The sequence below is a fragment of the Musca autumnalis genome, unplaced genomic scaffold (genome assembly GCF_047663935.1).
Source record: "Musca autumnalis isolate F117 unplaced genomic scaffold, ASM4766393v1 scaffold_4, whole genome shotgun sequence".
NCBI lineage: Eukaryota > Metazoa > Arthropoda > Insecta > Diptera > Muscidae > Musca > Musca autumnalis.
In genome coordinates, this window is record NW_027411977.1 from 23,174,947 (window position 1) to 23,186,488 (window position 11,542).

Below are 11,542 nucleotides of genomic sequence, written 5' to 3' on the forward strand. Positions count from 1 at the left end.
TTAAAAGTAAGGGAACACTTTACAGGTTAAAAATGGTAACCTCAGGCACGTAAAGAGCAGTACATATTTGGTCTGTTCCAGAACTGCAAGAATCTACTAATTTTTACTATTTTTTCCGATAACATAAAGGAAAAAATGTTATCGTAGTAAAAAATAATAGCTTCTTGCAGGTTCTGGAACAGAGCAATTGTCAGTTTTGAATGTCGATATTTTGCAGTTATCGATAACTGTCCAACCGTCCAGCAGCCACAAAACATTTTGTGGTTGCATGATGAATGACAAAAATGAACGACCACACTAGCAAGCACCAACAAAGCTGTCATTCAAAACTGACAATGTGTACTCAGCTTAAAGGAACGGAGCAAATAATGCCAATGCAAAACAAACTAAACACAGCTTCGATAACACACAAATCGTTTTCAATCAAAAATAATCGATTAGCATATAATCAAACTTACAGATCCCTAATTGTTTTATATTTTTTGTGACAGACTAGCAGGGCACAACTGTTCTTAAAAATTAAATTAATCAAAGGAAAAAGCAATTAAATAAACAAAAAATGGCCGCTAAAGTAGCTAATGCACCAAATAAAGTATTCCAAAATGTAAGTGGGCGAAAGAAAAGGCTACAACGGCAGTAATTCAGAGAAATATCAAGTCTAACCTCAATCAGCACATCCCCTGTTTGATTGACTCATTTCTTTGCTATCTGCGAAATGTTTTACGGAATATAAACAAATATTAATTTAAATATATTTTACATAGCACGATGATGTCCACATCTCTTTTGATGATCAACAAAAAATCAATAAATTTGCCAAACACAATGCCCGCATGGATGAATTGAAAGTGGAGCTGGAAATGAAAAAGAATGATTTGAAGAGTGTTGAAGAAGCCTTGGAAGAAATTGAACTTTTCGATGAGGATGAAGAAATCCCTTTCCTGTTTGGTGAAGTATTCCTGTCGCACAAATTGAGCAGAACACAGGTGAGTAAATTAGAGGAAAAAGTTTAATTGAGGGGCCACTTTCGAAATATTTGTGAAGCTTTTCTCGTGTTATTTAAAAATGTTAATTTTCCTCTGTTTGCCCTTTCGGAACAAATTTCCTTTACCGGCATATGATGGAAAATACACTTAAAGTGAAGTGAACATATTTGACATATGGGCTGGACATATCTTTCCTTTGCCGACAGTATTCGAAAAAATATGAAATTAATACCACAGATAGTGCTTTTTAGGCTCATTCACAGGCTGCATAACTTTTGTTGGGGAAATGTATACTTCCTGGGTTATGGGATTCTGAAGTTCCGAAAATTCCCATGTTGAAAGTACTGCTACTTACAGAAAATTAAAAGAAACTTACGATCTAAAAATAATTTTTGCGAACTGTCGGTAAAGAAAATTTGTTCCATGGACTGTGCTACGAATTAACATTTATTTTGCCTAAAATTATCACTCTAAGTAGAATCTAAAGTGGGCATCCAAGCTAACTCTTGAACATTGAAGGCCCATAACTCAGAAAATATACATTTCCGGGACAAAAATTATATAGGGGGTTATTTTGAACCTTAATTCCCCGGGAGTTTTCTCACTTTCTCCTTTAAATTGCAACGGCGGAAAGACAAAACTCAGTTAGAATTTTTGTTCAGTATAACCCCCATAATTAAAATTGGAATAAAAAGGACTACCATTGGTAAAAATATGAAAAAAAAACCTGCCAACTAATCTGAATTCCCCCCAAGAGCTTATGAATGATGTGAATTGAAGCTACTAAACTAGACTATCTTTGATCGCCCCCCATATATGTGTTTTTAGAACTTGTAATAAAGTTCACTAGGACAAGCTACTTAATGTTTCATAACTACATATTTAACCAATACTTGTTTATATTTTATTTCCAGGAACTTTTGCAAGAAACCAAAGAGCAAACATTAAAGGAAATTGCTGGCATCGAAGCCAAAGCCAATGACATTAAGGCCGAAATGAATGAACTTAAAGCTCAGCTATATCAACGTTTTGGTAGCAACATCTCCTTGGAAAGTGATGATTAAATAGTTATATAATATAGTACACATATACGTCTTGTGGTATCTCTAGCATTTTTTGCACCGGCTGCGAACCATTTAAATTGATATTTATACATAAAAGATTGATGGAAATCGAAAAAAAAAATAAATAAATAAATGATAACTAACACCCACTTAAGAGTTGGCTTGTTTAATACAATAATCAACAGAGGTGAATAACATAAACTACAGGAACTTTTATTGTTATATTCATTGTTAGGAAACCTATATCAAAAACAAGGGCTGCTAAGAATGTTATATGTTATGGTTGCTGTTGTGTATTTATATTGAACAATGAGCACGCGTTTGATAATGTTTAAATAATAATGCTTTATTTAATAAAATATATAACAACAAAGATTAAAGGTTGATTATAAAAATGGAGTCGAACGTTTTGATCTGTTTGATGGTTGAAATCGAAGTGCACAAGTTAATCATAACTAGTAAGCAAAATGGCAGTGACTAAAAATGTAGCGAATGCTAGTTAGTACAAAAGATACATTGATAGAATAGGAAAAGCATAACATAGAATCAGTGTTGCCATGTGTATGAAATATACTATTGAGATACACTACAGTTGTTGATTTCTTTTATTCAGAGACCCATAGTGAAATTTGATTTGGAATATTTCTTCTTTTTACTATATCCCCAAAAGTGAAGAATTTTGTTAGATTTTTATCCAGTAAGGAATTATGAAAAATTATTATTATTATTATTTATTATTTTAAATGTTTATTCATAATTTCAAAGTCCAAAATTAAAACAAATAATTTCATTCCAAAATATATAAATTTGTAATCTAATTTTCTTATTAAAATAGTATACCTAGATATATGGTTTATTCTGAAACTCATAGTTAAATTTTGTGTAGAATTTTTCTTCTTTTGACACGTTTTACCTAGAACCAAGTTTCATATTACTTTCATGTATCAACTCGAGAAAAGAAGGAAAAAAATCATCAAAAAAATTGGGAATTATTTTGATGTTTTTTCAGCAAAATTGATACTGATATTTTCATGATATATAATGTAAATAGACATATCATTTCTTTGGTGACCCAGAGTGAAATTTGATGAAGAATATTTTTGTCTCTGACATCATCTCTGTAAAATTATGTTTTGTGGGACAATTTTGAATAAACTCAGATGAAGTCCGACTTTAACCCTAAAACGTGTTTTTCGTTTTTAGAGATTCCTGGCGATTAGACAAGAGTTGCAGATTTGGTGTATTCTGAGACCTATAGTAAAATTTTATGGCGAACAATTTTGTAGAATATTTGGATTGGATATGACCACATTTTAAACGAGTTTTTTTAAGATTTTCGAAAAAAGGACAAAAAAAACCCCTTTGATGAACCGCATGAGGGTTAAAATTTTTAACAAAAATATTCCCCACATCCTCCTCTGTAAAGTTGCCAAAGACACTATCGGGTATGTGATGAAAACCGAATCGACTCGATTTGCAGAATCGAAATGGTATATAATCGGAGTGCCGTTGATGATATATGTATATAGTTTTGCTCCGCAAACGCCCATTATTTGAATAATATTTTTAAAATCCATTTTCAATTTCATTAAAATATTCACCAAAGTTATAGATATACCTCTAGATACCTAAAATGCAAGGATTCCAAGATATCTTAACTCGAATATTTCGAAAAAACTAGAAATGGGCGGAACTTGCCCCGCCTACTTTGGTTACTTTCCGATGTAAACGTTAAAAACGTCGATACACGTGTCTCATATTTTTATCTCTATTTTCATAATCTACTCAGTTTTTCCCATCATTTTGAAAAAAATTGAATTTTGTTGCACAGTGTTTTTATGTAGGGTATAAAAAGTCCGGCCCGGCCTTATCGATTTTTTAACTACGGTTAATCGGTTACCATTCCATCGGTTACTTACTAATAATCGGTTATCAATGACAATCGATAACGATTTTCGATATATTTTTCTCCCTTTACACGTTTGACATTTCCTCGGATTATTTGCAATTCGAGTCAGCACGCTATTTTTTTGCCAAAAAATCGTGGAAAATTAAGGAATTTAAGCTAAAAAAGTATTAAATATACACAACAAAATGGCGGAGTTTGATTTAACAAGAACTAATTGTCAATTTTTGGATCGGCATTTAACTTTTCCGCTGTTGGAATTTCTATGTGGCAAAGAGGTTAGTTTTTCAACAACACCACAGCAAAAACATTAAAGCAAAGAGCCAACCAGCCAGCCCCGTAGCCCCGTGTAGAAATGTTTTTGTTTGCAAGTGGTGGTGGCGAAACTAGGTGTGGATCAACAATTTAAGAATGATATTAACGATTTTGGTTTTTTTACAGATCTACGATGAAAAAGAGCTGCTCGAATATATCTTGGAAACGGTGAACAAAACCAACATGATTGACTACACCATGGACACACGCAAACGTTTGGGCTTGAGCCAAGAAATGCCCGAGGAGTTGGTACAGCGTAAAGCTGAAGTATTGGCCACCCTTAAGCAATTGCAAAATGAAGTCGCCCCCTTGATGAAGGCAACGGACATTTTGAAGAACGGTGAAAGTATGAAGGACACAAAGACATTCGTTAATGCTTTGCAAAAGGACTACAATTTCAAGGATGAACATTTGGAAAGTGCCTACAAATTGGCCAAATACTTGTATGAGTGTGGAAACTATCAAGAATCCACATCATATTTGTATTTCTGCTTGATTGTTATGTCTCCCGATGATAAGGTAAGAAGAACTTTTGATATGCTGTGAATTGCAAGCAAGGGAATGGGGGGGAATTTTGCTTGTAAGGGGTTAATATAAAAGTGATTTGGGTAAAAATTGAAATATTTGAATTGAAATTTGTAATTTTGGAATGTCTTTCCTTTAGCTACCGCCCTCGGAAAAACTTGAAAATTTTTCAACAGGTAGTGCTTTTCGTACTGGTTCCAACTATATATTAATTTCTTCTGGAAAATATATGCTTCCTGAGGTATGGGCGGTATGGGCATCTGAAGTTCCAAAAATTCCCATGCTCAATGGTGGGCTACTTGAAAAAAATTTACAATTTAGAAGAAAATCTTGATCCCGTGCCCGAGGTTTGTACCTGTCCAAAGGGGAAAGTCCTAAATCCCGAAGAACGGCTACTTAAATTTAGAAAATATTTTCCAAGAGCGATAGCTAAAGGAAAGAAGTTCCAAAAATTTCAGCCGGAAATGTCTAAAATCCTCAAATAGTTAGTGATAATGCCAATATGGGTGTGGCATTATGGTATAAAACCCGTAGGAATCCGTTTGAAACCTATAAACTAATCTTACACCAGGAATTCCATGCTGACGAAGTATTTGGAGAAGTATTTGTCACTCTCCGGGAAAGACGAACGTGAAGCTTTTCATAGTTAAAAAAACTTTTGTCTCTATCGAAGAGAATTAGAAGCAATCATCGAAGGACCTTTTCATGCCTATCCTATGAAATCGATCGTATGGAAGTAAAATAATCCTACCCAAAGATTACTGTTTGAAGGTAATTACTTCAATCAAGACTTGAACACTAAGACAACACCAAATCATTAGATTCAGGGAGTAAAAAATTATCAGGAAGAACCATATTTGATCGTACTCGAATGGGTCTCATAGACAGTGATGATCTGCCAGTTAAAAAAAGTCCTCAAATCGAAGCAAACTAAACATGATATTGTTCCAAACTAAAGATCGGGAGTTCAGGTCTCCGAAAGAAAACCAATCATTTGTTTTACAACATTATGTCCTATTTTTTCCTAAAAATTAATCGAATCTTCTTCCATTTTCTTTCCAGAACTACTTGAATGTATTGTGGGGTAAATTGGCTGCCGAAATTTTAACCTTGAACTGGAATACAGCTTTGGAAGATTTAACCCGTCTCCGTGATTACATTGACAATGCCAACTTCTCCACGGTTCAGGCTTTGCAGCAGCGCACTTGGCTCATTCACTGGTCCGTTTTGGTGTTCTTCAATCATCCCAAGGGACGTGATTTAATCATTGACATGTTCTTACACAAACCTCTGTATTTGAATGCCATTCAAACTATGTGCCCACACATTATGCGTTACTTGGCCACCGCCGTTATTATCAATCGCACTCGTCGCAATGCCCTTAAGGATTTGATTAAGGTCATCCAACAAGAATCGTATACATATCGTGATCCCATCACTGAATTCTTGGAGTGCCTTTATGTCAACTTTGATTTTGAAGGTGCCCGTCTTAAGCTGCATGAATGTCAAACCGTTATCCTCAATGACTTCTTTATTGTCGCCTGCCTAAATGAATTCGTTGAAGATGCCCGTCTCATGATTTTCGAGACATTCTGTCGCATCCATCAGTGCATCACCATTAGCATGTTGGCTGATAAATTGAATATGACACCCGCTGAAGCTGAATGTTGGATTGTCAATTTGATTCGTAATGCACGACTTAATGCCAAAATAGATTCTAAGTTGGGTCATGTTGTTATGGGTACACAGCCATTGAGTCCCTATCAACAGTTGGTGGAGAAGATAGATTCACTGTCAATGCGTTCTGAACATTTGGCAGGTTTAATTGAACGTAAGAGTAAGCAAAAGAATCCAGAAAATGTTGACTCGTGGAAATATTATTAAAAAAATAAGTAAAAAATCTCCGCTAATCATTACAACAACAACAAATCCACAAGTTACGGTAAATTATTTTTTAATTAAATATTTTCTATGATTCCATTTGATATGATGATGTATTATACATTGTACAACAACAACAACATAAGCCTACAGAATAAATTTACAACCATCCAAAATTCTGGGCGAAACACAAAACACACAAAGATTTGAATATTTTATTTTGAAAATCTCAGTAAGTATGATAATAGAGAATGTTGGGAGTGTGGAATTAATTAATGTTGCTTTTCGAGGAATGGATAGTGTGCCAAATAGACAATTTATCCAATAATCAATAGAAATAATATAGATACTAAAAATGAATTTCGAAAAAGGTAAACTAACGTGGGAGGAGAAAGATCTAAGAAAGTTAAGATGCTTCAAATCGTGCAGTGCGTACGTAAGATCAATCAAAAGCTTGATAGACAGGACACAAATCGTCTGAAAGCGTGGAGAAAAATCGGGCATTGTTGTCCTATTGGGTCTAATCAAAACATACACCGAAATAATAATAATTGTATTCAAAAACGTCCAAAGCCTAAAACTTCGTCAAAATATTTCAGTTGCACACTCATGCATTGTTCCTCGAAAATGCAACTAAATGCATCGGAAATAAAATTGAAACATGTTTGATTTTTACCTGCGTTAAAATGCTTATTTTTTGACGATTTGTTAAGTACTACGGCGTTAAGAAACATAATGCTTCACTGCAACTGACGATACGGAAGTCAGGCCTTATTTGAAGTTCATATTTTAAGCCTAATTGAAATCTTTGCCGATTTTTTGCCAAACGTATCAGTTTTATGGGTTTTTATCCATCTCCAACAAATTCCAAATAAATGTGCACATTATGCAGTTTGTAAAATATTTATTTTTTTATTACTTTCCTTAAAACCAATTGTTGCATTAAAAATATAAATTAGATGCGTACTAAAAAAAGATGGGCCATAACGAATATAAAATTTCAAAGTTATAAATATAAAACTTAAAATAGACACAAAAAACATTCAACATTTATTTTTTATTAAAAGGCGCCGTTTATGAATTTCACAGGAACCGTTATCCGTTCGTTTTCCATATAAACCTGAAAGTAAAACAACAAAATATTAGTAGAAATAATCTTCAAATGGGACAAGGTTAAGTTAGGCGGAACCTTTGATGTTATCCATTAGGAGATCTATAACAGAGAAGCGGGAGGACAACAACATTGACTATTGCAGGCTATGTGAGGATGTGGAAGAAACTAAAACAATCGATCCCTTCTCTCGCCGGTTAATCAAAAGACATAGGGGCTGACTTCCGTATCGTCAAATGCTTTGCAAATGTCCGAAACTGTCTTAAGTATTATTTCACAACGCCGCAATACTAAACAAATGCGAAGCTATGTACTTCAAAACGTCACAATTGCGCTTTTTTAATGCAGGTAAAAAGCAAACATGTACCATTTTTATTTCTGATGCATTTAGTTGCACTTTCCAGCAACAATGCATGAGTGTGCAACTGAAATATTTTGACGAAGTTTACAAACTACAAAGCATTTGACGATTCGAAAGTCGGCCAGGCTGTTTGATGTGCATAAGAAGGCATCTCTCTTACTTTGCCCCATATTTTTCCTACAACCTTATATGGCAATGGGGCTAGTCATCCTAGGCCAAGTAATTTCAACTAACTATAAATTTCTTCTACCTCTTTCCTGTCCCTCTCCCTTCCTTTCACCTCCTAAATAACCACTGGGTCTCCGAGTGAAGTGGCTGCCAACAATCAACCTCAGCAGGACATCCTATCACTTAACCACACTATCCATTAGGAGATGGAGGTTTTCAAACGAGCTTTTTGCGATTTAATCGCGATGGACTCCGAGGTAAGATCGAGGAAATAGTGCGGCGGTACAGGAAACCAAGTTCAACAACAACTGCAGCTTACAGCGTTGTGATGGTTACAACGTACTGGAGAAGGATCGCAACATAAGTGGAGGTGGGGGTTTAGCTTTCCTATTGCACCAGTCTGTCCAATACAGACCAATCTCTTTTGAGCCTGACTCTAATGACCAGTACATGGAATGTGTGTCCGAGGTAGAGTTGCTGAACGTATACATCCCTCCGATAAATAACTATGTCCCAGGTTATAGGCCCAACATTAGCCGCTTTTGGAATGTCATAACCGTCTGGTCTTGGGGGGACTTTAATGCTCATTATGAGTTGTGGCATTCGGTCCTCTAAAACGACCAGAGGGGTATAATACTGGCTGAGCAGATTGATAGCTCTACGTTTTGCACGGTCAATGAGGACGCCTCTACCAGAATTAAAGGAGAATGTCACAGTTCGCCGGACATAACCACCCGTCCGTCTCCATCAGCAGACTACCCGATTTCATCACTTCTGAACGCCACACTTTCACTAATTGGCCGAATTTCAGCGAGTTCTCTAATCAACGGGTCAGAGATCTACCCAACCCTTCTGATGTTCGGTTAGCAGAATAGATGTTCCGAGACATCATCACTGCTGCAGCCGCTAGCCTTATACCTGCTGTCGAATACCCGAAAAGAGAACAAACTTCACAGCAGAAGCGATGGGATTAGCAAATGAGCTTGATGAGTTTCGTCGTGCCTACCCCAGAGTCAGGTAGCTAGGATTGGAAGTTAACCGGTGAGCATAAGCAGAAAAAGCGGTTTAGTCACCGGAATAGTTGCAGCATTGGAGCCGGAATAAAGGAATTGAGGGCCACAGGTAAGTCACACTCGCACCCTGAAAAGAAGGAAGATAGGACCTAAGTCACGTTTGGCGACGTTAAGCTAACTGATCCGAAGAGGCGCGCAACTTATTTCAATCGACAGTTTCTCAAGCATCCCAGGGCGAAGAAAAGAATATTACATCGCATTAGATCTCTTCCTACCGGGGATGAACCACCACAATTTACAATGGATGATGTTGTTAACGTCATCAGGAACACGAAACCATGATGGAATCTCCAGGGTAATGCTGAAACAGCTGGATGAGCCAGGAGTCGAACATCTCACCAAAGTTCTTAACATGTCGCTAGCAACCCACATTATTCCCGAAGTCTGCAAAATTGAATCAGTAGTGAATCCGCTACTGAATCCATGCAAGAATGGCGCCAACAAAGGTGAATTGTACAGACCGATTTCGCTTTTGTCGCCAGTGGAAAAGACCTTTAAGGCTTTAATTCTCCCCAGCGTCAGAAATAGCTATGTCGGCAACTGCATCAGCTTAGGTTCGGTAAGCAGCGCAGCCAACAATAGCCCTGCACGCCTTTTGCACACAGATTAGTCGAAGACTCAACCAGAGCTAGCCGTGTGACAGAACAGTGACGATGGCGCTTGATTTATCAAATGCCCATGATACTATCAAGCACTCCACGCTGTTTGAGGAAATCGAGCAGACAACCCTTGGGCCAAATTTGAAACATTGGGCAATCAATTATGTGTGTGGTCGCCAGTCGTACGTTGAATTCAAGAAAAAGAATTATAAGTCCCGTAGAGTGAAACTGGAAGTTCCCCAAGGTGTAACTGTTTAACCTCTACATCTCTTGTATTCCGCCCCTCCACACGCCTTTGAGATCGTAAAATATGCGCTTGATTGAACGATCTTGGCGTCAGGTACCTTCTCTGATGTTATTTGTGAAAGATTGGTCTCCCCATTTGACTGATCTTACCGCCTTTTTCGACCGAAGGATATATGCAAATATCCGCCACTAAATTTACGGCCACTCTGATTACTGAACCTGTTAGAAATCCGCCCTGAGAACTGCAACATGATGTCTTCAGGGCACCATCTACATGAGGAGACAAAGATTCTTCCAGCACAGAAACACAATAGTATGCTTTGGTTGCAGTACTTGTTCGGGTGTTACCGTGAGAGTCATTCTAATCACCCACCCAGGCATGTCAGGAGGGATATTCACCGTCTTGAAAGAAAGGTCCAACGCTACAAGAGAGAACCCTACATCAACAAGCCTATCAACTGTGCTGCACGCCATATCACTTACACGGATGCAGTTCATAAACAACTAGGTGTGACTGCGGTCCTCGGAGATCATATGGCAGTTGAAGAGCGTTAGCTGCCGCGACAAACCAGAGTAGTTTTGGCTTCACTCGCGGTGATGCAGCCCTCTGAAGTGCAATGATCGAAACATCTGCCCAGCATGCGCACAGCCCGCACGACACACTGCAGAAGAGATAGAGACGGTCGAGCATATACTGGCCCAACCATTCGGACCATAATCGATAGAAGTATGGAGTGGAGAATAAAAATGTAAAATTGTAGAGTTGAAATAAAGGTCACTCTTTTAAACACACAAACACATGTAAACACCTTTTCAACTGCCCCACCAAACCTACTCATCTAACTCCAGTGGATCTGTGGTTACATCCCATCGAAGCAGCCAATTTCTTTAAACTGGAGATAGACCCAGATACATACATATTAATAAACACTGTTACAACAACAACAAGACTATTTAAAACTTTAGTACAAGGTGTGTGAAGAACTGACCCTAAATATTGGGAAATTTCGGGGCTCTTATCACATGAAGCATTTGCTTCCCCAACTAAGAAATAAATTATGTATTAAAATTGGTACATGATTCGAAATGTTGCCTTAAACTGGATCAAAACACCAAATTGTTGAACTTTTGCGAGGGGGTCACTGGAGAAACGGACCGACGTAGTACATTTTTATCTAATTGCGGAAGCCGTTTTTTTTTTATACTTATCTGTCCAACCATATGATTTTTAGAGGTTTTGGTCTATTATGTCAGGAAGCATGGACTTGCCCCTGACACGAAAACATTATATCCCTGTAAACAGGACC

At 37.1% G+C, this 11,542-nt stretch overlaps 3 protein-coding genes across 6 annotated transcripts in view; 2 read left to right on the top strand and 1 right to left on the bottom strand.

Annotated features, from left to right (window-relative positions):
• Positions 1–455: 455 nt before the first annotated feature.
• On the top strand, positions 456–2,204 carry Pfdn4 (prefoldin subunit 4). The gene is made up of 3 exons (XM_073981434.1): positions 456–604; positions 765–986; positions 1,901–2,204. The coding sequence occupies exons 1-3, from the start codon at positions 560–562 to the stop codon at positions 2,048–2,050; spliced, it is 417 nt and encodes a 138-aa protein (XP_073837535.1). The 5' UTR covers positions 456–559; the 3' UTR covers positions 2,051–2,204.
• A 1,793-nt stretch (positions 2,205–3,997) lies between these two features.
• Positions 3,998–6,880, top strand: eIF3e (eukaryotic translation initiation factor 3 subunit e). The gene is made up of 3 exons (XM_073980500.1): positions 3,998–4,234; positions 4,398–4,790; positions 5,859–6,880. The coding sequence occupies exons 1-3, from the start codon at positions 4,145–4,147 to the stop codon at positions 6,678–6,680; spliced, it is 1,305 nt and encodes a 434-aa protein (XP_073836601.1). The 5' UTR covers positions 3,998–4,144; the 3' UTR covers positions 6,681–6,880.
• A 684-nt stretch (positions 6,881–7,564) lies between these two features.
• spd-2 (centrosome assembly protein spindle defective 2) overlaps positions 7,565–11,542 on the bottom strand; it is a 36,449-nt gene continuing 32,471 nt past the window's right edge. For all 4 annotated transcript variants that reach the window (XM_073983289.1, XM_073983291.1, XM_073983290.1 and 1 more), the window contains one exon: positions 7,565–7,797. In XM_073983289.1, coding sequence (XP_073839390.1) covers positions 7,738–7,797 — 60 coding nt within the window. In that variant the 3' untranslated portion in view covers positions 7,565–7,737. The remainder of the gene's footprint in view (positions 7,798–11,542) is intronic.

Coding starts and splice junctions, on each gene's coding strand:
- Pfdn4 (XM_073981434.1), top strand. CDS start 560: ATGGCCGCTAAAGTAGCTAATGCACCAAATAAAGTATTCCAAAAT. Junction 605..764: donor CAAATAAAGTATTCCAAAAT/GTAAGTGGGCGA, acceptor TATTTTACATAG/CACGATGATGTCCACATCTC. Junction 987..1,900: donor ACAAATTGAGCAGAACACAG/GTGAGTAAATTA, acceptor TTTTATTTCCAG/GAACTTTTGCAAGAAACCAA.
- eIF3e (XM_073980500.1), top strand. CDS start 4,145: ATGGCGGAGTTTGATTTAACAAGAACTAATTGTCAATTTTTGGATCGG. Junction 4,235..4,397: donor AATTTCTATGTGGCAAAGAG/GTTAGTTTTTCA, acceptor GTTTTTTTACAG/ATCTACGATGAAAAAGAGCT. Junction 4,791..5,858: donor TTATGTCTCCCGATGATAAG/GTAAGAAGAACT, acceptor TTTTCTTTCCAG/AACTACTTGAATGTATTGTG.